Raw genomic sequence first — 27,409 nt, 5'->3', positions numbered from 1 at the left:
CGCTTAATGCTTGAATAATGACTACAGTATTGGCATAAAGCAAAGGCAAGCCCGACAAACACAACATTACGTATCGACGCAGACAATATTGTAAATACAAATACACTTCATCTACTGTTGTTTCGAAACATCTAAGTTATTGGCTTAGGGTGATAAAAACACCTACGCGGTATTCCTCGCGAAAATGGCACGCCACGAAGCCTTACAATGTATCACTCACCAGAGTTGGGGGCATGGGCGCGGCGCGACTCAGCACCCACCGCACTCCTTTAACTAAATCAATCCACGACTATTTACTGCTTCAATTCTCGCCATTTTCTTAATAAATCCACCGAACATTTAGCTAAAGAATTAAGAAGACGATCGCTCTAGCCGCCGCCGTTGTTGCTAGGTGCAGATCAATTGCCAACCCTTGTAGGTTACATGAATGAAACCTACACATTTTCGGTGCGTCATAGCTATCATATCGCTCGTACCCGACACGGACCTTCAGATACGCCACGATTGTATTAAAATTACTGAAAATTTGTAAACGTCTTCAAAATTCAGTCGATTGAATGTGAACGTGTAGTTTTGGATTTGGCACGTAAGAGGGGCGGAGGGTTAGTGTAGAGCCTGACGTGTCAGTGTCGTGTGTCGAGCGAGTGGCAGACGGCGGTGGCGGAAGGTCGGGGAAGCCGGCCCGTCGGCTGGGGCGCGAGCCCGGGCTCCGCTGACGTCAGCGACGGCTCGGCGCCGAGCGGCGGTGCTCACCACCGGCCTGCCAATTATTATTTTATGTACACGAACGGCGCGAAACAAAAGGCGGCGACGGCGGGGCGCGGGCGGAGAGCGCTCGCCGCAGGAGCGACTCCAGGCGCCATCTAGCGGGGCGCGCGGCGACCACTCGCGCCTACTCCTTTCGGTCTGCGGACGATCGAATTGAGACGAAACCTTTGCGCTGACCGACCCTCACTGGCTAGCCGGACTCCGGTAACACTGTCACTGATCGGGAATAGCGTGGAGCGTGGAAGGAGGCGGCAGTTACGCTGCGGGCCTGGGGGTCACGATTCGCAAAATGCGTTCACTGATGCGTACCGTCGTCAGAGCGTGGCTGCGTGTGATGGTGGCGGTCGGGTAGGCCATGCTGTCAGGCGGCGCGGGATAGGCGCGGGCCGGGCATGGCGGGCTCCTGCTCGACACTGCGGTGCGGGCGTCCGCGGCGCGCGCTGCACGCCACTGACCCGCGCACCGCCCGCGCCCGCCGCCGCCGCCGCCGCTGCGCGCGCACGCCCGCACCGCCGCCGGCCGCACCGCGCCGCCGAGCCTGCAGCCGCGTGCACCGGCACCACACCGCACACCGCCCACGCAACACAACACACGCTACCTATCGATTGTACACTTGGATTCTGCACCTTACGAAAGGTCGTCACTGTGCACCCTCACTCGGAGACAGATTGACAACTAGATAAACCCGACACGCAGACTGATTGACGTAACGACGTGGTTCTTCATTATTCGTGTTATTGGCCTCAAGTCATGGTCCAATTCGGAGTGCTTTATCATTTTCTTATTTTAGTAACATTGACCCTATTACAGGGTACGTTAAACGGTTATTCATCATCAACAAAACGCCTTCTAAATGCGAGTAGGTGCCTATAGGTAGGTATGGCGCTAGGTGTCGGTGTCTGAATCCAATTCTTTTGCAGCGAGACACTTCGTCGCCGCGTCGTCAAAATTTTACGACTTCGCTCGAGTGTGCTAACCCAAACAGATTCTATCTGACACAATGCGATGCAGGATTTCCTTCCTGCTAGCTACCGAGCACCTCATCATCTCATATACGATGTCTGTGCAGGATATCGAGGGTTATCTTATCAATGGCATACAGTGCTGGTACTCCTATATTGTAGCATGATTGATTGTTTTAATGATAGGGAGTGCATTTTCTATGTGTAGGTATGACAGAATTGATTTACAGTTATGTCCTGTCCTGTACATGGAGTACAGTGATCCTGTGTACTCAAAAATATGTTATGACAAAATAATAGTTTCATATTACGCAGTTCCAGCTAAAACGAGAACCTTTTGACCCATATTTTTGAAGTCTACACAGTCGGATTCCGCGATACCATATTCTGCTTATCTTGTTATTTTTAAGCGGCGCACGCTTACAATATCTCACGGTAGAATCATCTCGAAAAATCTTTGCATTTCCCCATTTCTGTATGCTTTGCCATGTTATGTAATACTAGTGATTTTCTATATTTTATGGCGGAATGCTTTCGGAGGGAGTTCCTAAGTTTTTGCAAAGAGAATTGTATGTAAGTAAATAGAATGGATGCAGATCAAACGTGCATGTTTTAGTAGATACATAAACCTTGGCTATTCTGATGGATTGTTTTGGAAATGCAACTCCACCATAAAAATAACCCCAAGCAAGTGCCAATTTTTTTGGCATTTCTAAAGGTAGCCATTTGAGTCCTCTTATTTGTTCGTAAAGATCCTGTCAAATAGCTTTGATTGTCCGAAGTGGCCACTATAGCCTCCACAAAAACTATGAACAGAACTCAACAACACATGCGTAAGGCTTCAAATGGCTAACTTCCGAAACGCAAAGTTCTTTTCTAAGAAAAGATTGGCCATTATTTAGCTCTAGTCACGTAATACATAGCACAATATTTATAAAGCTTTCTTCTACGAACAATGAAAATTAAATTGCTTCCAAGAAAGAGCTGTTCAGCTAAATGTCGAATAAAATCTGGATGATTCAGTGTGACTCAAAATTGCGTGTTTTTCGCTAAGCTAAAGGTATAAGGAGTTTCTGGAAAGTATAAAGCATATACTCACATCACACATAATAGCATTCAAGTCCTTGGATTAAACAATCACTTCTTTCTAGATAGTTTTGGGAGATAATGCCTGTGGATCGAAGATATTTCCAAAATGTACTGTAATGTGTGTATCGATAAAATAATCATGAACAATGCATTGAGTCCGCCTTTCTACATTGTAAAATATATGCAATAAGTATAATAAATAAATAAAAACTAAATAAATTATGAATTGCAAAAAAACACCCATGACCATCTTCTAATTTCCAGTCTGAAAAAGTCACTCTTTTCAATATGTCAATTTTTCAAAGATACTGGCCGTTATTAAAAAAAAATGGGTGTTATAAGAAGGTAAAGAACTACAGCATCTATAAATCGTGTCTTGTTCACACTACGGAACCATCATATACACCAAAAAAAAAACTTTATATAAAAACAATGTAACCAACTAATTTACAGTACATGTAGCAGTAACCATTCAAGCTGTCTGTATATCAGCAGATAATATTCAACTCAAGTTTACAAAGTTAGGTGACATTGTTTGCCTTCTCATCTCTGTTTAGTGCAATCTAATCATCTTGCACGTGGCTCGTGGCTCGGCTGGGTTACACTGCGGGACTAAACTGCAAGTCTTGTTACAGTTTGTGTGTAACTAGCTCAAGAATTACTTGCTTACATGTTATTCTCTAGTAAGAAAAATCATGGATAAATAAAATATTGGAAAGAAGCGTTAGTAAGCATATAGCTACATGTAGGTAGGGTTATAGTGAAAGATTATTTTCATTTTCAAGCGTTTCTTAGAAGAAGTATAAAGTCTAGATCTGAGATATGATTCTCAGCACCTGATTCTTAGCTACAAAGTAGTAAAACTATAAGTTTCAGTCTAGTGGGTGCTACTACTAGGCTCATGTTTATGACTGGCAAAAAAAGTAAATTATGTACAGACTGCCTTGCTTAATTATTCGGAGAGCAAAGATCAAATGTTTGAGTAAAACTTTTAAATTGTTAGAGGTCAATCATTTAATTCTTCCTACTCCTGGTTAGTGCAATCTAATCATCTTGCACGTGGCTCGTGGCTCGGCTGGGTTACACTGCGGGACTAACCTGCAAGCCTTGTTACAGTTTGTGTGTAACTAGCTCAAGAATTATTTGTTTACATGTTGTTTCGACACTCCCTTAGTGAGCACGTAGGTGCATGTGGGGAAGGTTAGAGTGAAAGGTTATTTTAATTTTGAAGTGTTTCTTCGTAGCGGTTCAAAATCTAGATCTGAAATATGATTGCCTTTACTAGCTAGCATATAATTAGAACATTCTGAAAATGGTAAAACTATGGGTTTGAGTGTAGGGTGACTGGCAAAATAATAATATAATACTGCTTTTCTAATACTTTTCAACAAGCGAATATAATAAATATCTGTGAAAAACTTTTTGAAAGAGATCAATCATTGTCATTTCTCTAGGTCTTGTACCGATATTACAACTAAATCAACTGCATCTGGTTAGACTGGTAGCTGGCTGGTAGCAGCTGATGATGATGTGCACAATGTAACAAACTACATAGTGTATTTTACAGAAAACTAAGACGAAAAACTATCAAATGTAATGTATTGAAACCCATGAAAAATGTGTAAAGTCATACATAATTTTACTACACAATAAACGTATCTTTGTTTCAATGAAACTCACGTCATACAAAGAGATTCTATATCTACATTTATTTTAAAATAATGTAACTCCATGAACGTTTTCCAAGTCACATACTAACGTATGTCCCCGTCTATTCCTTTTGCACGGAAGGATACGCAACTGAAACATTATAAATTATTCTCCTTATATTTTCTCAGGGTTCATTCGAAATATGATTTAAAATTACGCACTGGCTGCTTGGAATACAAGGATTTGAGTATTTCAAAGTTTTTAAATAAAATTAAGCTGGAGATTTTGTATCATGGTAACATGAGTTTCTTTGTTTTTGTTTTGAAGTTGGTGGAGTTTGATACCATCATCTGCCCAGCCTATTCTTGTGTACGTAAGAGTCTAGTTGGTAGTCAATTTGTGTACCTATGTAAAGCATTTTTTTAGTTTTTCTTGGTATATAAGCAAAAATGTCCATGTAGCAATCATCGTAATAAAAATTACTAGCCATGTACTCATTTCAGTCCATTTCATTATCAGAAAATCATAAGTACCCATGTTACAATGAGTCAACAATCCCGTTTCAGCAGGTGCATGTATCATCAATGGAACGCATGAAACAAAAAGAATGTATACTCTTAATCTACATTAAACATCAAAAGTTACACACAGGACGAAAGCATGATGTCAACACCTTGTCGCAGCATTGAATATTGTATGACTATGAAGATGTTAGGAAGCGCCAACTAGCCAGAAACAACTCTCTACGTCTTCCCAATCACTTCATTGGCCTAGTAATACTTGTGAGTCTACAAATCGTAGACCAATTCAAGTACTGGTATAGGAAATGTTTTTTTTTTTAGGTTCTGTATTTTTTAATCGTGAAGCGCTTTCGAAACTCTAGGAAAGAAAGTTTAGTTACTTGAGTTAAGTTTTATCCATATTTAAGTTGATATTGCATCAAGTTCATATTCATATTTACTTATTTGCATACCATAAAGTTATAAAGATGTTACAACGGGCTTAAAGCTAGGTACATATTATGGATTTATTTATAGTACATATTATACATATTCTGCAGCAACTGTAACAATTTCACGCACCCTGAAAAAAATCCAAAAAATATAAATAAACTCCATTTCTGTGACTAAAGGATATGAGATATAAGGATATGATTGACTTGATATAAGAGCCAGAATTCGAAGCCCACTTTATAGTACCTATTAGCTTAAATTAGTAAACGTTTAAATAAGTACAACCACAAAACCCAAAAATATAACAGATTGAGATATATTTTGATCAAAAACAAAACTTAGAGATGCATACTAAAACAATATTTGCAAACTCCCAGGTCCGATGCTGGCAACTTACAGCTATTAGGATGAAGCCATAAAAGTAGCGAGTGACTGAGCCATTCTATATGTATAGGTATATATATAGGTATCTACTAGAGCTCGTTGATACCTACTGTATATGAATGTAGTGTTGATCGGCCTGCTATTGTGTATTGGTGTCAGATCTTGCGTAATGTTGCATGGTTCAATTTATAGAACGGTGGGCAGTCTACTTACTTAGGTTTGTAGTGACAAATTCTTAAGCCTGGCTTCTTGCAGTCCTAAGTTTTTATGTAATTAAATTCATAATATTATGTTAACCTAAATAGGAATTTGCAAAAGCATCGCCTTTACCATAGTACGGGTATTTAAAATTGCAAATCAAATTTTTGTCTACTTATTGTAATCAAAAGGCAGTGATGGTAATTAGATCTCTATAATTTTCCTCTTTCATAACACTAGTTTACAAAATCAAACTTTTTGCCTGTTGCCGTGGATTTAATGGCTGGTAACATTCACTTATGTTTAGTTTTTATTAATTCTACCCGCAAAAATTTTTTTGTAGCTCGACTTTACTTGTTACTGACTTTCTCTTTTCTGAACCTTTTTCAGTCGCTAAAGTACGTATTTTATTGTAATTATACAAATATGTGAAGTTTTTACAACACGAGTAGTTCAAGGAGGCGTTGTTTGAACAATCCAAACCATGTTTGTTACTTAATATGTGGAGAATATGTGTTTGAGAAGAGTAGAAATATCATCAGAGACGCTTAAAAATACTTATTTTTTATATTTTGGAATGTTGTTAGATAAAAATGAAAAATCTTGGGCTCCTGATTGTGTTTGTAAGTCGTGCGTTGAATAATTAAGATTATGGAAAAGTGGTAAAAGAAGTACTTTTAAACTTAAAACACCAACTATTTGGAAAGAATCGAAAAATCATCTCGAAGACTCTTACTTTTGTAGCGTGAACATAAACAGCTTAAACACCAAAAATCGAGCTAAATGGCAAAACCGAAGTAGTACATGTGTTCAGCGTCCAGTGCAGCATTCACCTGAACTTTCAGAGAATAAAAATTATATTGAATTTTGAAAAAATATAATGAAAATTATGTTGAACTTGTCGAAGACCTGCTTTTACAATTAAGAGATATGGGATGCAATTTCAGCATAAACTCACTTCGTCTTCAGTCATCTGGACAGATTTCCGGAAAATTTAGGAGATATGAGCGAAGAGCAGGGAGAACGTATGTATCAAGATTAACGTGTCATGGAAGAACGTTATCAGGGTTTCTGGGATGTAAATATGATGTCTGACTATGCTGATACGCCATTTCCCAAAGTCTACACATAAGAGAAGAGCTTTAAAGCCAAGTTTTTTGGAACTTAACAATTAATATAATTTTTAAACAAATATTCTTTAAGGTAAATACACGTTTTTTCTCTTTAAACCGCACTTAGCTGAATCTCAAAAACTAGAGCTGATAAAAAAAAACTACTAATAGTTTTAAATATGGTTAAATATGAGTAGTCAACAACAGCTTAAAAAATCCCGGCAACAAATGTACTGTAAACTAGTGTAATACTACAACTGCACCCAAAACTACAGAAGTACGTAAACATTAATTTATACAAGAAAATAAAGCCTTAAACATACTTTACATCCTATATTAGTGCACGCTTCTTTACTGGCTCCCGATCCATGGCAGCAAAGAACCGTCCGAAGTTGTGTCGACCCACTTATACGTCGACAGGCTCGAATGTACGGCACGTGGATACACGACGCGTTTGAAAACTTATGGACATATAAAATGAATCTATTCCATGTATTTTAGACTAGCTATTCGACCGATTTTTTGAGGAAACTACGCATTCAAATCGAAATTTTTAATGAGAGTTTTTAATTTTTATTATTTATGCTTTTACACCGGCTGTCTTTTGAACATCTTTGGCAATTGTTATGGGTGGTTAGAAGCGACAAAAAGTTGGTCATATGATGAATTAGGAATTCTAAATGGGCAAAATTGGAAGCTTCCTAATTAGTAGCTAGAGCGTTCATTAGATCAAGAGGTTTTCCCCTACAACTAGTCAAATTGACACATCTTACGTTTTTAAATTCGGCGCATACCTATATAGTATGTAGTATGGATTGCATGATTCAACTTACATAGGTTTTAAGTAACTGAACGCGTGGGTGTAAAATAGTAATAACGACAGCATTTTTTTTCTTAGAAATTTTGTTTCATGTGAATTGAGTCAGCCTGTTGCAGTGGACGATTATGTTAAAGCCTTTTTGAAAACGATTCTTTTTATTTCAAAACGATTTCTGTTTATTGTTACTAATGGCTGCTTCATTACTCTTGTAAAAATATAAACTAGATTTAAAAAAAGCATGTGTCAATGAGGATGAAATAAGATGTTGGTGTAAATAGATCTTCGATCACCCAAATACTTATTTTATTGGTTTGTGCAGCAGGAAAATTCCCACTTAATTAAAATGTTCTTGTTGAACTGATCATTTTGGGTCATAAAACTAGCTGCGACCTGGAAGGGGGTCAACCAGGGCAGTTGCCCGGGCGCCAAGTTCAAGCTAGCATTATGCACTCGTTCGGATCTCTTTTAAAATATAGGACGCTGGGATACGTTACGGGTACGTTAGAAATCAAGAATAAGGCCATTACAAAATGATTAACGGGATAAATTAAAGAAAAAATACGCACCTCATTGTTGCACATTTTATCACATAAGTAAATATACCAAAAATACGTCATGCATTACTCGAAAGAAGGAGTAGTATATGCATATTGATGTACAGAATAGATAGACGCAGTTATTTACAATGTTATGCTGTTGATACCAGAATAACCTAGGTATACAAGGTCATCGTCTTCAATTATTGCAAAATATGACATTAGTCAATGGTTATCCATCACAGGGGAAGGCTTTAAGGGGAAACAGCTGTGATGTTGTTGTTTAAAACAATGTATGACATCATTCACGCTGAAACATTCACTGAAAGTGTAGTCAACAAGCTTTCGAAGAAATGTTGTGCATCACTAAATGACACTGGTTTGCAGAAACTAGTAATCAGTAACATTCTATGATTGACCTTTACGATATGAAAACATGTTTAATTACGGTGTATTTAGAATTGCTTTCTGATTCATACTAAAAATAATGATTAGTTATAAGTCGTGGTGGCCTAGTGGGCAAAGAACCAACCTCTCTAGGATGAGGGCGCGGGTTCGATTCCAGGTCAGGCAAGTACCAATGCAACTTTTCTAAGTTTGTATGTACTTTCTAAGTATATCTTAGACGCCAATGACTGTGTTTCGGATGGCACGTTAAACTGTAGGTCCCGGCTGTCATTGAACATCCTTGGCAGTCGTTACGGGTAGTCAGAAGCCAGTAAGTCTGACACCAGTCTAACCAAGGGGTATTGGGTTGCCCAGGTAACTGGGTTGAGGGGGTCAGATAGGGCAGTCGCTCCTTGTAAAGCTCTGGTACTCAGCTACATCCGGTTAGACTGGAAGCCGACCCCAACGTAGTTTGGGAAAAAGGCTCGGAGGATGATGACTAAAAATAATGATTAGATTACAGTATTTGCAATAAAATAAAATGTACCTAATCATTGAATTGCTAAGTACTGAACTAACCTGCATGGGCTTACTAGTACAGACAGAAAAACAAAAAATCGTATTAACCAAATACCTATTTAGGATCAGCGCAAAAGCCCAGGTACCTATTTGTTTGAAACAAAATGTCAATATTGCACAACATCCATGCAATCGCAAAAACGACACCAACCAAGACACCAATTCTACTTCATTCGATCGAAAAATTGCCCCTTTGGGGGCCTAAATCTCTTAGTTCCCCGGGGTACTTGACCAGGAACGGGCTAAAGTAGAGCGGGTCACCCGCGCACCGTCTGACGAGCCTTGCTTGCACGATTAAAAAGGGTCCCAGTTTACATTACATGGAGCTTGAAAGATTTTTCATTCAAAAAAGATGGGTTTGAATAAATCTGGTTGAGTGTTTATGAAGATTGCAGGCTGTTTCGTTGCAGCTAGGAAAAATGGTACATACTACTTCTATTGAAGATATTATATACCCAAGAAATTGCTGTAACTACTCTTTACAACAATATTAATTCGAAATCCATTTTGGTCTTTAACCGGTACACTGTTTAGAATGTCACTCGTGTACTTAAAAGTCTTATCATTTCACTGACCCTTTCCAATAATAATACTCTCTATTTTTGCTGCACATTTTCCTTTAATCACTACATCAAAACAGTAGTAATTCCACAGCACTCCAAAATGCAACAAAGCCCTTAAATCTCAGCAATTCATTTCATCTCCACTGCACGGACAAGTTATAACACTGCATACAAAACGCTCGATGTATTCAAAACACGAAAACAAAGTCGAAATAAACGTATAAATATTTGGCGCAGCCGTGTCCGCGTTTCAGAGATCCTTGTCCAGCGAATATTGCACTTTGCAAGCAAGCCTTTGTTCGTGTAGGCCGTATTGGACTGCTTTTTTAGGGTTCCGTACACGACGTTGCTTTGTTCTTATGCTGCGCAATCTTGGAGCCAAGTTTTGTTAGTGTTTTTAAAAGAGTCTTGGGAGGGGTTGCTTAGAGGAGTGGGAGTGAGAAATGGGTGTTAAGGTAGTGTGATCAAAGAATTTATATAAAGTTTAAAAAACTCTACTACAATATAGTACATAGCTACTTTAGACTCCTTACGAAACCAGGCTAAAGACACTCCATAAAACTTGGAATGGATCAAAGAAGACTTAATTTACATCAATTTAGGATACATATAAATATTATAAATGGTTATCGTATAGAGAAATTATTAAGTATAGAGAAATATACCTTCTTTTAATAGAATAAAAAGAATAGAATACTACTCGCACTTGACTGTTTTCTTCTTCCCTACCGTGCAGTGTCTTCGCATAAAGTATTTCAATGTATAGCCGGCACGTTGAAAGCGATACTTTTTATTAACCTACTTCATACCATTGTATATTTGTAGTTACAGAAGAAAATATTTGCACTTCAGTTTGTTTTTTGTTCAAGAAAATTACAATGACCCTATCTAATAAAATGGAGCCTTATATTTAGATTAAAAACCTTTATATTTAGTTCACAAATCTATTAAATACTTAAATACATACAACACAGCCTATTAGAATCAACAGTGAAAATTAATAATGATTTTTATAAGCTGATATTTGTATGTCAAGGAAAAATGTTCATTAATTATTGATTTGGTCCTTCGAGTAGAGTCTATTTTGATACGTTGAAGGGCAGGCTCTACTTAAAGAAAACACAAATAAAATCCAAAGACTGCACAAACTGAACATACTTTGATATAATGTTACAGAAAAATTGACTTTCGGAACGCAACTTCTAATAGGTATTCCGTTACATTAGCCAACAATCTGCCTAGCTTTTTCCCAACTATGTTGGAGTCGGCTTAAAGTATCCATGGATGCCGCTGAGCACCTATGTTTTAACAAGGAGCGTCTGCATATCTGACCTCCTCTACCCTGTTACCCGGGCAACACAATAGGTACTGTTGAACAAAGACAGGTTACATTAACCAACACAAAAACAAATGCAAGTTAATTCAAATGCATTCCATTGCAATTCTAACAAAAGATAAAGTTAAATGATTTAATAATGAGTCTTCGTAAAGTATGCGATAATGTAGGCACCGCTTTAAGTAGACGAGCTTGGCAAACATCGGACCATTTGTAATTCATAAGTGAGAAGGCGCCGGTGTAAATCATTATTATTTAGTATGCACGGATACTGGTCCGTGATAGGAATGTCCGTGGATCAGGGTGCATAAATGGAAGAAAATTAAGTGGTTATCATTAACTGTTTTATAATATTAGTGTAGATAAGATAATATTTATAGGCTATTATATTTGTGTGAATTCGTAAATAAACTGTTTAATAAGCGTAGCACTATAAGAAAAATGTGTCTGATTGGGGATGGATTTAATTATATGTACTTCATCCGCTCGTCACACGTCCTAGGTACCTAATACGAGTATACCTACTTGTGAAGGACATAATATAGGTAAGTAGAAATAATACTATTAATGTTTCAGTCCCTTCCTAACATATTCTACGGAATACAAACTTATGCAAAAAGCTTATATTTTTCAATTTAACACTACTTCAACTACAAAATTCCACTAAAAACTTTCGTTCCATCGATGGCAATGGCAATCCATTACGCCATGAGTTAGCAATTCTTCTACCATCCTGTGGGAACCCAAACAAGGGTTTATCACGCAAGACTGTGTACATATACTCCATTACGAAAATTGTTCATAATAATTAGCGAACAAACATCGGTGATACATATGTATGAGCAATTGTAAGTGTTATTGATATAAGTACTTCGAGGAAATGAGTTTTAATTAAAACATTTACTAACTATAGAGAGTACTGGTAAATGTTCAAGTGCATGAAGGTTCTGAACAGATTCAATTAAGATTAGCCCAAATCGTGCCAGATAAATAGCATTCATATTATGGTTAAATGAATTGATAGTGAGAGGAGGCCTGTGCCCAGCAGTGGGACGATAAAAAGGCTGTAACAGTAGCAGTAACAGAATTGATTAATGGTCAACGAAAAACGTTGTGTCTGTAAATACGAATCTGCCTTGAGTAACAGTACTTTTTAACGAAGGGAGGTTACAACCTGGATCCAACCTTCGCTTTCATCATATGTAGGTACAGCGCCTTCCATTAAGGTACCTGTATGTATATGTAACTTGTAATAATCATGTAATCATGTCTAATCATGTAAAAATTTGTGTTCTTTTTGGAAATAATAAAGATTTATTTATTTATATATTTATTTTATTTAATACCGGTTCATAATTTATTAACGTCAAAATAAGCTTTACATTTCTAGCACAACTTACTTCCTTTCATTGTCACCTTAACACGTTAGACTTTGATGCAGTAATTATTTACTTCAGTAACATTATAAAAACTTGTCATGTTGCAGATATGACGTTCTTTGCAACTTACAGTTATTAAATAAACTGAAATAATTGTAAAGCAATATTTAATACATTATACCTAATATTTGAGACCTCATGAAGCTCTCGTTAGGCGGCTGGATCAAGGGACTGATTCAGAAGGCAGAACTCCTTGATACGGCGTGTATTTTGAGGAGGTTTCTGTCTCTGGGGCCCTAATCACCGGTACCTTAGATGCTTTGCCCGATATCGGTGGCCACCTTTTTTTTAATGTTTTTTTTTTATATTTAAAAATGTAAACAATATGTTTTTAAACGAATAAAAGGAATAAACTATATCTGTAACCTCTTGAGGCTTTCCTTATGCGGCTGGATCAAGGGACTGATTCAGAAGGCAGATATCGGTGGGGACCTATTTTTTATATTTTTGTATTGAATGTTAAAAATGAAAATAATTATATTATAAAATAAATAAATGGAAACAAAATGTCTAGATAATCTCCTTATAATCTTAATCCGTCAAGAGTTTTGGAAAAATACTGGATGGAATAAAACCTTTAGTAAATAAAAGTAAATTTTATTGTGTTGATGATTAAGTAGGTTACAGTTAAATAGCTATATTATAGGTAAATCAATCAGTCTGTTTGGGCATACAATTATAACGCCTGGTCAGGCAGGTACATAATTGATTACTTATTAACAAATAACATCCAATAATTAATTGCTAATTATAAATTAATCTACCAATTGGAAACGGGTAATATTTCCGAGAGTTAAAAAAGCGTTTTTGAGATTTTCTTTGCCACATGTTCACGATTAACTATGAAACCGGAGGGAATCTACTAACTGTATAATATGTTATCTTATTACCCCAGGATGTGAACTTCTAACGCAATTTCCCGTCTATCACAGTTTGTAGAATGGAGGAACAATGCCATCCAATACTTTGCAACATATGAGTGCTATAGTAACCTTGTTAGGAACTGCATACAATAATTATAATATCAAATTCAATGAGTATATGTTGTTTAGATTCCTAAATCATACTAAAGTTTGATTTAAAAAAAACGTCGGAGAGCAAAGGCTAGCAAAGCATGTCCATTGACTTGTCAAATTCTGTTACTAATTATTAGGACAAATTGCTTAATACGGCTTTTATCAAGCATTAATTTATAAATAAATGCACTTTTTCAACAGTGTTCACATAAAAAAATATACACCTGAAATAAAAAAATAAACATACACATCCTCTCTATGTATATTGGCATTGATAAACAAACATAATTAATACAACAAATTAAAAAAAAAACAACCAACACCGATGACACGTACCCACTAACCTACAATACTAACAACATAAATAAACAAACGCGTTTTGCGTACAACAGACTGCAGCTTATTTACTAGCCGCCTGAATTCCACGAACATCCCTACCGATTCCCTACAAACGTTCACCCAGTTATTCAGGCCGTCAATCGCAAAGTTCAAGTACGGAAGGGGGATGCAGTGTCCTGCGGCGCCGGTTGACCTACTGACCGAGGTCGATGACCGGTGCATTGCAACCGTGGAAGTGTGCAACGTAGTAACGCGAGAGGGCGTTTGTACTCGCGTTTTTTTGTATCGTGTACGCTTTTTTGATTCGGGTTTTGCATTTTGGATTTTTATGGGGGTGAAAAGGATTTTTGATGTAATGAGTTTTGTTTTTATATTTTGCGAAAAATAGGTCATAGAAATTTCTGTGTGGATTTTTTATGTAAAACTGTGTTTTTTTTTACTTTTTCACAATTTTTTGCTTTTTTTACCGATTTTGGAAATAATTTGCCTAGCCTTTTCCGCCGTATAACGGGTCAGTTTTCTAAACTTATGCCGCTTAATAGTTTTAAGTAATTAGTTAATAGCAAATTTCAATTTAAAATGGTACAAAACGGATAAGCACTTCAAAAATTAAGAGCTAAAATTGAAAGCTGAAATTAATTAAAGATCTTAAGAGGAAATCGTAAACTATTATCAGGTCAAATGTAGTTTAAAAAGTTAAGTAGTGAAATAGGTCAGCAGCCGGCAACTGTAGCGTTGCAATCTTTGAACGTTCAACTTCTAACTTAACTTTGCTTAAAACGGTTCTATGTACCTTTTGCTAGTTGATTCTACTTAAGAGCTTGAGGTGAATCTTGGATGTAACAATGTTTGTAATCAATTAAAGAATAATTAATTAATTGGGTTATTGTTACAAATGACTAAGAAGTACAGTGTTCATATGATTACACAATTTGATATACAGCTGAAGGAATAAGGGTAGATTGATCGAGGGATTAAAACGCTATTTACCTAAACAATTCAATGTAAATCAAGTCATCATCCTTCTTTCAGCAGTTTCGTGGTTACGTGGTTTTATATTGCAATTTTTTTTTTAAATCAGCACATTAACTTCAGATCAAACTTTAATTCTTTACAATATTAGTGTGTAAATTATACATCACACACATCAGAGAGACGGACAGACAGCGAAAAGGACCAATTTTTTTTCGTTTTTGGTTTTTGAGCTTTTCTCAGATTGTAAATATGGGTTCAATTTAATATGTAAATATTGTTACTAACTTAGTTAAAAATATACCTAGGTACCATTTCTACATAACACAGTAAGATAGACAGGTATCACAAACAAGGGTGAATCAGACACACAGGCTCAGTAGATGCCGTGACCCGGCTCCGGTGCAATTGACCCACGAGGAAAGGTGTCAACCTCGAACAATGGACGGTTCTCACTAGATTCATGAGTTGCTAAGTAGCGTAGATATTATTCTGTTTAAATAGAGAGATAAATATAGTGAATTTTATAGATACAGCCCATTATCCCCTACATAACACAGATAGATAGACAGGCATCACAAACAAGGGTGCATCAGACTCACAGGCTCAGTAGATGCCGTGACCCGGCTCCGGTGCAATTGACCCACGAGGAAAGGTGTCAACCTCGAACAATGGACGGTTCACACTAGATACATGAGTCGCTAAGTAGCGTAGATATTATGTTGTTTAAATAGAGAGATAATAAAAATAGTGAACATTATAGATATTTGTGTAGGTACAAACCATTGCCCCTACATAACACAGATAGATAGACAAGCATCACAAACAAGACTCGCATCAGACTCACATGCTTAGTAGATGCCGTGACCCGGCTCCGGTGCAATTGACCCACGAGGAAAGGTGTCAACCTCGAACAATGGACGGTTCTCACTAGATACATGAGTCGCTAAGTAGCGAAGATATAATGTTGTGAAATTAGAAAGATAAACAGATATACAGAATTTGGAAAATGTGTTTAAGTTCAATCTGAGAGTCAGGAAGAAAAAAAGGAAATGATTATAGGTAACTTATGAAGGATTTAAAGTGGTTGTCAACAATCGTAAATTACATTAAAGAAATAAAAAAAAACACTTTCTTGTGTTTGAAATTATTTTTGACAATAGTTTTTTTGTGTCAATGACAGGCTAAACAGGTTTGAGGTGATTTGCTTTACAAATGAAATTAAAAAGCTTTCTTTTGCCTTCTGTTTCTTCAACAAAGATATCATACTTACACCTGTCAGAAAATAACACAGTACCCTTTTTTTGTGCAACGCAGTCAACTAACAACATATGCACTACGACTATATCCTATTAACATGCATATTCACACACGTACAGTACCACGCATATTGTGATTGTCAAGTACATCGGCCACACCTTAACATTAATGGGAGCTGCAGTGCGACTACTTAGCTGCGGCTTCGCTCCACTATTCACGAGATCGGGAGGTTGGCCGCATCTCTTTATGTGTTGTACTAGCTGTGGTATGTGTTTCAATGTTCGATAGACCAAATCTATACATATATTTGCAAAAGAAAGTACCTAGTATTAGTAACACAATTTGAGACTCAAGACAGGCTGAAACTACATATCTAAAAATTGGTGGGAAGGTACTTTGAAACAAATAGAATTACAGAGGATATTTTTCATCCCCAAATGGACACGGGAAGTAGTTGCTTAGGGTCATGGTTGTAGCAGCGGTCGGAAACTAAGTAGTGGTTAAAAAGTGGTCCTTCGTCCATCCGTATCTAAAAATTTACATGATTGAAACTCGTTCAGTTTTGTTCTATACAGTCACAAAAACAAAATCTAGTGCTATAAATGACTGCGAAAGTCTCATGATTCAAGTTATATTTTCTAGAACGCCAAACCAAAATTCCCATATCGGAAGAGAGAAAACTAGACATACATAACGTGTTTGCTTATTCCAACTGTCATGTACGAGTAAATATGTACAATGCGAAAAATGTGGAAATGCAAGTGCATCACATATGCTTCATCCTACACGAGTTTCAAAGGTTGCCCGGAAATGGATTGTGGGTAGTCGGTAGTGCTTGTAAGTAATTGGCTGTCACTAGGTAAGTGCAGGCGCAATCTTGTATAGATAGCTCTTTACTTTTGTAATATTTAGAAAGAGGTGAACTTAAATGATTTTATTAGTGCACCTTATAATAAAATGAAGTTTTCATGAAGAATGAAGGAGAAAATGATGGTTTTTTAAATGTGTACGTGAAGAAGGTAATAGACTATTCTGAAAAAAGGGAAAGCTCTTGTAAAGTGGTATAATTAAATGGGTAAAAAAAAGACAAGTCAAGAATTTTATTGTATACAATTACTCTATCGTAATTGGTGTAGTATTTATATAATGGTCTACAATCAACAATATAAAATACATACCAATTTATAAATGGATACTACAGAAATTGACAAGGAGTAACCTAAAAGCCACTTGGAAGACAAAAAATCAAATCTATAGATACACAGGCGAGAATCATTAACCCAAAACATCTATTTTGCTCATATTTTAATTACACCTATCAGACATGTAAAACCTTGCACCATGCTTCACCTACACTTTGAAAGCGTTCACATTACCCATTCACGCCGTAGTGCAAGCCATTTGCATTGAACGATCCTTTGAGCTCCCTGCAAGTATAGGGACTGACGCCTCCCTTGGTAACTATCGGTGTAAAGCTATTTCATTTAGCACCAATTATATATTGACTGTGTAAAGGAGCTGTTAGTGTATTTACATGAACTCAAGTATATGTATATAGAACAATTTTGGAGAAGTCGTGGGCTCCTAATGGGTAAAGAACCGAACCAACATTTCAAGTAAGAGTGTGCGGCTTCAAAGTCAGGCAAGTACCAATGCAACTTTTCTAAGTCTGTATGTACTTTCTAAGTATATTTTGGACACCAATGACTATGTTTCGGATTGCACGTTAAACTGAAGGTCCCGGCTGTCATTTACCGATTCACGCCGTGAGTGCAAGCCATTTGCATTGAACGATCCTTTGAGCTCCCTGCAAGTATAGGGAGTGACGCCTCCCTTGGTAACTATCGGTGTAAAGCTAGTTCATTTAGCGCCAATTATATATTGACTGTGTAAAGGAGCTGTTAGTGTATTTACATGGACTTATGTACGTTTCTCCTGCGTGGAATGGCTCAAAACTTTTGACACATTAGTAGAATAGTGGTTTTTGAAGCGATCCTGATGACATACCTACTTCACACAATGTTATGACCACATAATAGTACGACAACAGAATTATTACACTATACACTATTTAGGAAATCATTCTCTACCAGGAAGATCGAAGTTCTGACAAGTTTAAAGTGATCAATACAATTCATGGGGACAACGATAAAATTAAAGCGATACAAAAGATAAAGCTATCTACATTAATATGACATTAAAATTGAACTATCATGTTTTCAAATTTTATCTAACTGACAAGTCCTGACCAGCAAACAAGGCTGAAAAAAAAACATACATACAACGCCTGTTCACGCTTGCATGAAACGGTAAAGTGAAGGCATATAGGACAAACGGGCTTCGTTCGTACGGCTAGGAGAGGAAAATAATTTCACACGCCAAGTACAAAGCTGCCTCCACCATAAATTAAAAAGGGGATTTTCGGTCATGTCGACGTGTGCCTTTTATGTGCAGTTTTTTTATGCATGTTTTTGGACTGTACCTAAATGGTACGACGAGGTAGAAGTTAGATGTGTCATGTGAAGTAGGGATAAGGTTCAAAGACTTTGTCCATCAGAAGTGAGGCATTAAATAATCTGCTGTTTATGATACTGATGATTTTCAGTGAATTTTCTATACAGGCTTTGGTATACCTAAGTAGGATTCTTAGAGCCGCTATTACTTGTTCATCAATCAGGCGTTACTTAGCATATGTATTAGAGTAGGACTACATCCTGCATCCAAGCCTCTATTTATTGTCTCGCGGAATTAACACCAATATACTTTTCCTAAGATTTGTAAATCCTGATGTAAAGGACTCGAAAATTAAATGATCCTACGAAGACAAATCTACCACTTAACACCTCACGCGACTATCAACCGACTTTCACCCATAGTAACGTCACTCCCGTACATAACCTACCTACAACCAGTATGCACCGAGCAGTATGCATTTACACCCGGGGCCGCTCGCACAAAGCAAAAACTAGACGGCCTACAAAATGTAGTGTCGTCGTTATTTCGCGACTTCAATTATTTTAACGTTCATTTACTATGCAAACTGTTTTTTTTGTCGTCACCTAGTTTAAGTACGACATGAGTTTGTTGGGTTATATGTTAATTGATTATAATTTGTGGTGTTGCTGGTGATATAAAAAATGTAGAAGGGTATTGTAAGTTTTGCGTTGTCTTGCTGAATTACTGACAAGAGCTTAAATATATTTAGGATCTACCAGCCCATACGTTTAGGTACATAAAAATACAGCTCTTTTATTTTTCACAAAAGTGCAGTTTGTGGTGGTTGTACACACATAGTAATTCTTTTGTCCTTCGAGGCGGATATGTACCAAAGCCTTATTTGTTCATTTATTACTAAAACTTATCTACAACAAAAAAAAAATGACACATTATGTATTGACAGGATTTATAAACGGAGGTGTCACAAAAAGTAGAGTAGCTACATAGTTACATTGTTTCACAAGATTCAATTATTTTAAGTTCCGTGTTGTTTCGCGAACTCCTTCGTTATCGCCTCTTCGTAAAGGATTGCACTCGTTTATAGCTCTGCTGATTTGTGACAACACTAGCGTTATCTTCTTTTGTTTTCTTATTGTATTATATTGCTTGCGTTTCTCTGTTTGCGCTTTTTTATAAGAATTTTAATTGAGACTGCAGTTTTTATTTAGCCAGTTAAAATGCATTTGGTATAGAGACTATTTTAGGTGACGGAAGAGCAAAGTGTATTTTTGATTTGCGATATATAAAAACAAATTAAAACATGGTAAGCCTAGCTTAGCTGGATAACTACATAATATTGCAGCATAATGGATAAGTTTGTAAAATATTGTAGTAGTTACTTTTTATGGGGATTATGTGAACTGATCCTAGGTATGCGCGAATGCACATTAAATAATAATTATAATTTAAATTCTGAATTGTGTAGTTAACGCTTAGTAGACCACAAGTAAATAATAATAAATCAATTAATGAATTAGTTTAGTAAATTATCAGTGTCCCGGCTTTTGAAAATATCACCGATAGTATGTCCTATTGAAACACGATTTTGATTTTTGGAAAAGTAGAAAACCCATGTTAGATTACAATAATCTACCTTAATCCGAAAAAAGGCTCTACGAAGCATGATCATATTTCCCAGCTCTTACTTTATTTCCATACCAAACACTTGAAGACCAATATAAGTCAACTAAGGTTTAACTTTAGAAGCGTGACCAACGCCTTCCTCCCCTATAATAACAGTGAATTATGACGTAATAACACAATATAACCGATACATATACATTATACGTGTAAAATAAGTCCAATTAACGCGGTGCTAATCCCCGGTGTTTATGCCGTAAGCCGTGACTGCAGGTGCGTCGGACCGCCGGCCGACCGGTAATCCGGTGATTTACAGTGCTCCCGACAATTGTTGCTCGCTGCGGTGATTACTGAATACTGTGTAATGGTGACTTTTTATTATTAGTGATTTTGTTGTTTATATCGCAAGCCGTGACTGCAGGTGCGTCGGACCGCCGGCCGACCGGTAATCCGGTGATTTACAGTGCTCCCGACAATTGTTGCTCGTTTCGGTGATTACTGGATAATGGTGATTTTGTTATTAGTAAATTCTTTGTTTATTGTTTGACTATCATTGTCATCAAGTGTAAAGTAAGTTCAATTAACGCGGTGCTAATCCCCGGTGATTTACAGTACGCTTTACAATTTTATTGTTGCTCGTTGCGGTGATTAATAGGTACCGAATAGTGTTTTTTTTTCTATGTTACTAGTTTTTTGGGTCAATTATATGTATTATATAATGTTAAATAGTAACTAAGTAAGTAACGTTTTATAAAGACACTTCTCTCTGTTTGATTAAATTAAGTTTCATGGTAGTTGACGCTCCAAACTAATTTACTGGAAAAAATATCAACGAATGCCGAAGAACTTAAAAAAGTGTCGCTAAACGTTAACGTAAACCACAAACGCATTATTATTCAATGTTAAATATCTGAAAAATTCAAATAATTGTAAAGATCCGTACCTACTCAATGACTCGAATAGTATTTCAACATAACACAAACCAACTACAGCTACAAAAAAAACAAACACAATCATTATAACCGAGCTACTGCTTAGATTACATCGCGCCAACCGAACTTTTCACCTAATTACTTAGGCTGTATTAATATAGGGAAAGCGGCATAAAAATAGGTCATATATTGGCGAAAGAGTAAGAAGGAAAATAGTGCAACAAATTGTGGTATGGCGCCGTCTCGTTCTCCTCCGGAAATCAATAAATGGCATCTAGCCACGTGGGGCAGGAACGAAGTTTGCTCCATTTACACTAGCCCAACGTACCGAACGGACGACTTCGCGGGACTCCATTATTACAGAATTGAAACCGACCGTCTTCTGTTTTGGACTCGGAATGGAAATTGAATTTCCAATCGATAGCATCGAATGGAATACTTGAACGAATAGGCCTTTGTTGGTTGCGGTGGGCCGACGAATGTTGACTCGTTTTTGGATAGGTCATGTATTTTAGACATTTTGGTTAGATCACATAAGTCTATATAGGTAAATATAGTTTTAAGTAACACTACCTAAACATAATATATTTTTAAAATGTCAATCTTCATATTATTGAGCTGATCTATTCACGTTAAGAAGTCGCGTTACACGTTTCTTAAAACACGAAATTAGGCCAAGTATGTCAGACACGAGTCAAAGACATTTTCGCTCATTTTCCTTCAATATGAAACTAGCAGAGCCATCTATTGGGAGTGAACGTAAACGTAGAATAAGCGTAACCGTAGTAGCCTGTAGTTTTAGTAGCTCAAATGTCTCCTCTGTGGATCTATCATAAACGTAGCTAGATGTCTCTAGCGTCGCAGTGCCGTAGTTCCGAATTTTCCCGCATGAAAGGACGGGCGTCCATGTCGCAGGATAATTTTAGTTCCAAGTTTTCCCGTCATTGGTTTCAGAGCGCCAGATGGCGCTACAGGATAACTTTAAATAGCAGTTCGTGTTACTGCCGGTAGATGGCGTTGTTTTGTAATGTTGGTTCTTACTAAAGTTTTCGGCCTGACAAGCCTGAAATGGAGCTCAGTATCAAAACTGAAAGCTTCTCGGATGAACAGATAGAGGGCGACACACATTATATAAAGATAAAAAATATGAGTTGAAAGATAACTTTGTGATGTTCTTGTAAAAATAGTCTTTTTAAACCCTACCTATTTACATTTGGCTGTAATTGTAAAGATATTAAGAGGTGCCTTCTAAAAGGTTGTCTCTAGTAAATAAGAACCAAGATGTATCTATGTAGTCTCAGTCTAACATATCAAATGGTAATTTTAAAGCAACCCAGAACTTCGGCAAGGATTTAGCGAGAATTTAAATAATATTTTTATCCAGGGCCCTTGGCTAAAAATATTATTTCTTTGATTGCCAAACCCAAAGCGCTCATTAGGAGAAGAGCCGAAACTTGGTGAATTGTTTACATCTGCATAAAGTGGGTCAATTTATATTCTATTTATGTATTATTGATTTTCTTTTTGTTTGGGTTACTGTAAAATCGTGGCCTTTCGTTATTTTGAATGTGTATATTTAGATTTTTTTGGGTTAGCTGTCAAGTTGTCCGTCTTTAGGCATGCACCACGTTTAATTACATTGTCCTGTTGACCGACTTTTTAACCGACTTCCCAAAGAGGAGGAGGTTTTCAATTCGGACATTTTATCATTATTCGTTATTGGTGTATGTTGTATAACCGGAATTTCTCAACAAAATTATTAGAACCTCGACTAAGTTGGTTAGCTTAAATTCAATTACCGGTAACACCAAATTAGATCATCAAGTCTTGTTTTAACGTGTGAAATAGACACATAATAGTATAATTTGATTATAAGGGTAGTGTTAGACTGTGATCTATGACTTTGCCTTCTTAATTACTGTCGGACGCGCGTCTCTTTTGAAGCGATTTAGTTAATCTAATCAAACTCCACGCTCTGATTGGGTGATGCAATTGACATTTGTGTAACTCATACCTATAAACTCACTGATTTACAAATAAAGTGTCTAGGTTCAAGGTTCGTTGGTGTGACCTAGATAAAGTAGTTTACACTAATTTTATAACAGTTTTGGATTACATAGAGCTGTAAGCTTAATTGACGTTTCTCCTTTGTTTATTTTTGTTATTTCCTTTGCAGTAGCAAATCAAATCCAGTAAGATTTGAAAGGTTTACTATAAAGTTCTTTCAAAACAAGTTTTTTTTTTACAAAATACAGTTTTTTATACCGTTATTAAAATTTCCTCTCATACCTACGGACTACTCATACCTACTGTTTTGAATTTGAATTTACTTGTTTGCTTACGTTTTCTCTGAGTTTTAAAAAGAACCATATTAGGTGGTAATGTGGCACCCTTAGGTAAATAAATAAATAAAAAGGAACTTACATAATATCCCCCAGCTTGAGCCTGGTATGTATAAGCGCGCAGGTCTTGTGGTCTTGCGCAGCGAGCGCGGCGCGGCGCCGGCGCATGGGGCGGGGCGACGCCGGCGGCGAGTCGTCTGCGGCGGCCGCGCCTGCCGCGTATCGGCGCACGCCCGGCGAGCTGCCGCGCCGGCGCACGGACGCGTGCCGTCCGCCCACGCCGCCCAGCATCCTGTGGGAAAATGGAGAAAAATTGGTTAAGGTATTTTATTTTTTATCTTTTAGAAAATCTGTAGAAAGCTTTTTGTTCGTAGATGCTATGTAAAACCTTAGTTAATTTCCAACACATGGTTATTTTTCCGCTTTTTGCAGAATCTTACTCCCTGATAGGATTTTTGGAAGATTCCTATGTTGCTAAGCTACCTAAGTACTGTTTAAGAAGAGGTAAAAGTTGCGAGACTGTTGATAATTTAAAACTGTAAAGGTGAGTATAGACTACAACATTTACTTGTAACAGAACAACGAGCCGCTCTTTGAGATGTTCTAGTGTATCATCCTCTTATGAACAAAACGTCGAGCACGCTCGCCTGTTTGTTACAAACCAACGAGCATATTGGTGTAACATTTCGTGGAGCCAAGTGCGGGCGATGTGCGGTTGCGAGATGCGCGGAGAGGGACGAAAGATTGGTAAATGCACTCTCGCTGTGAGCATTTACCCGTAACATAACGCCGAGCATTCGCACGAACGTTACATTACATGGAAATGCTTTGGAGACTGAGCTTTTGCCTGTATTGTACTATTCGCTAGAATGTTACATTACACAGAAATGCTCCAGGAAATGTTGTAGTCTAATTATTATTTTAAATTCTTACAATTTTATCTTATTTCCAATTCCAATTCTTTAAATTGATAAAAACCCTCTGCAACTTCACAGATAATTAGAGTGCCTCCCAGCTTCAGTGGTCGGCTGTCTCCATCCACGGAAACCTACAAATATTCTAATTAAGGTGACCACAACTATCTTCGGGTTGCCAGGAACGGTGAAACTAATTTTACACTTTTTTATAAAACTAATGGAAGATTGAAGTATATTTATGAATTTATACAAAATAGGGTTTTTTACTAAGATCAAGCCCCAAAGGTGTCTTTGTTAATTAAGAAAAAAATATATGGGTATGTATGAACGTAAAATATTATAAGTATGTGCGTTAATTATATACGTAGCTACTTGACTGCCTAAACGTACATTTTAATGAAAATAAAGCGCGTAGGCAGAGCAACCATAACTTGTCACCTCAAAGCACCGCAGCTTCTCATTACACATTAATTTACAATATTCATTAAGATTCCCGAGACTAAACGAAGGTACTTTCATTAGTATCAAATAAGATGAGACACAGTTATTAAAATATGGGAAGATTCCGAATATTGTATGCGTGTGTCCCTACAGTATATATAGACTAATAAAGGACTTAGGTCCTTTTCAACCGATTGCGGAAAGTAGTGACATCCTGAAGCGTGGGTGAAACCGCAAAGAATATTAGTAATGCCATACTTTAAAATCTGTTTTTATTCGACGAATTTAAATATCAAACTTGTGATAATTCACTCAAAGTTCAACAACTTTACGTCAAGTGTTGTTATAACATTTAGAAATAGTTACACTAATTGCATATTCATTAGCGGTCAGACCTACACCCACATTACTAATTTTTAATAAGCTAGAATATTATTATAACTTTAGATTTATTATTAGATTTTGGGATTAAAGAACATCACTGCTGTGTGATGTATCCTGTAACCTAAAGTTACTAATTCATTATTCGAGTTCTTCCACCATATGTATTTATTTTTCTGTGAGATTATTTGGTGTTAACAAATTACTCTAAACACATTTAACCCACAATACTGTTCACATCAAAACACTTCAATCGCAATTCAATTACCGACACCTAAACATTTCATTCATCTGCAAGCAACAGGCAATACGTAATGAATCGCGGGAGAATCTCTCAAATCTCATATAAGGCAGTGATCCGAATCAACAGGTGGATCAATTTAGAGAGTTCTGCGGATCGCGGCTTAGTGTCAGACCCGCGGTCGCCAACTTTGTCCTTGGGTGGATGTGGGAATATGTGATGCATCTTTGTGAGGATATGGCGAATAAAAATCAAGGAGACTATATTTTTAATTTGTCTATGCTAATATTCTAAAGCAGAATTTGAAAAGATATGATAGTTTAAGAGAATCTATTTACTTTTTTCCGGCCTGTGAGTTATCCGAATCAACAGGTGGATCAATTTAGAGAGTTCTGCGGATAGCGGCTTAGTGTCAGACCCGCGGTCGCCAACTTTGTCTTTACTTGGAGGTGGGAATATGTGATGCATCTTTGTGAGGATATGGCGAATAAAAATCAAGGAGACTATATTTTTAATTTGTCTATGCTAATATTCTAAAGCAGAATTTGAAAAGATATGATAGTTTAAGAGAATCTATTTACTTTTTTCCGGCCTGTGAGTTATCCGAATCAACAGGTGGATCAATTTAGAGAGTTCTGCGGATAGCGGCTTAGTGTCAGAGTCGCGGTCGCCAACTTGCGTGAGAGATCCTTGAGTGGATAAACAATTCATTGCAGTAGTTATTCATTATGTCTGTGCTGATATTCTACAGCTGAACAGTTTGAAAAATATAGTGGTTTGAGATAATCTTTAAGTTTTAATCTGGGTGCATAAAAAAGACGTAACTGAAGGTGGAAGCTTGTTTAAATAAATGTATGATCCTCATTTTCGTTCTTTGTTTTTAAATTTTCCCCATTAAAGTGCTTTATTATGTATCGTGATGCCATTTACAAATATACATTACATATGCACACAACACCCAGTATTTTGAGAAAAATATACTTAAATTTTAATAATAGGTAAGTACTGAAAGGAGATCATTCATTTCGTACCCAAAACTGAAAGTGCCGGCCAGAGTAAAAAAATAGTCGATTCTTGTAGAGAATAATGCCCTGAACATTTTTTACTATTACAAGAATCGTCTACAATTAACCCCCCGGCTGCTATTTGACTTTGAAAATACCAAAAAATCCCACAATGTTTGGAGCATTACATTACGGCCCCAAACTGAGGAAGGAAGCTGCTGCCTTCAAAGGACTCCTACCCAACCTGGGAAGTCATCAAACCAGGGCCAGGGTAATTCTTTCGAACAATCCTGCAGCCCCGATAGGCTTTGTCCCGCAAAAATATCGTACGATTCTTGTCGAGGATGCCCTAACGATTTTTTACAATTATAAGGAACCTCTTCGGTTAACCCCCAGGCTGCTGCTTGAGTTTAAAGTGGGAGAACGGTGAATAAAAAATCTATACTTGAATGTTATGGCAAGTAACGTCCACAGTATTTTTTTAACCAACTTCCCAAAAAGGAGGAGGTTCTCAATTCGTCGGGATCTTTTTTTATGTATGTTCACCGACTACTCGAAGACGCCTGAACCGATTTGCAATTTAGTTTTTTTTTTTTTGATAGGGTATACCTTCCAGGTAGTCCCATAATCACCAGGTCAGGATCTGATGATGGAAACCCTGAGGAATCGAGGGCAACTTTCGAAAATGTAGGCGTGCATAGGTTAAAAACT

At 37.0% G+C, this 27,409-nt stretch overlaps 1 protein-coding gene across 1 annotated transcript in view; it reads right to left on the bottom strand.

Moving 5' to 3' along the window:
- Positions 1 to 27,409, bottom strand: part of Cac (cacophony) — a 200,009-nt gene that overhangs the window by 79,043 nt on the left and 93,557 nt on the right. The window contains 1 exon segment of the mRNA XM_064034849.1: positions 23,797 to 24,006. Within this exon segment, the coding sequence (XP_063890919.1) occupies positions 23,797 to 24,005 (209 nt within the window). The 5' untranslated portion in view covers position 24,006.

The sequence above is a fragment of the Helicoverpa armigera genome, chromosome 5 (genome assembly GCF_030705265.1).
Source record: "Helicoverpa armigera isolate CAAS_96S chromosome 5, ASM3070526v1, whole genome shotgun sequence".
NCBI lineage: Eukaryota > Metazoa > Arthropoda > Insecta > Lepidoptera > Noctuidae > Helicoverpa > Helicoverpa armigera.
This window is presented reverse-complemented; position numbering and strand designations above follow the sequence as displayed.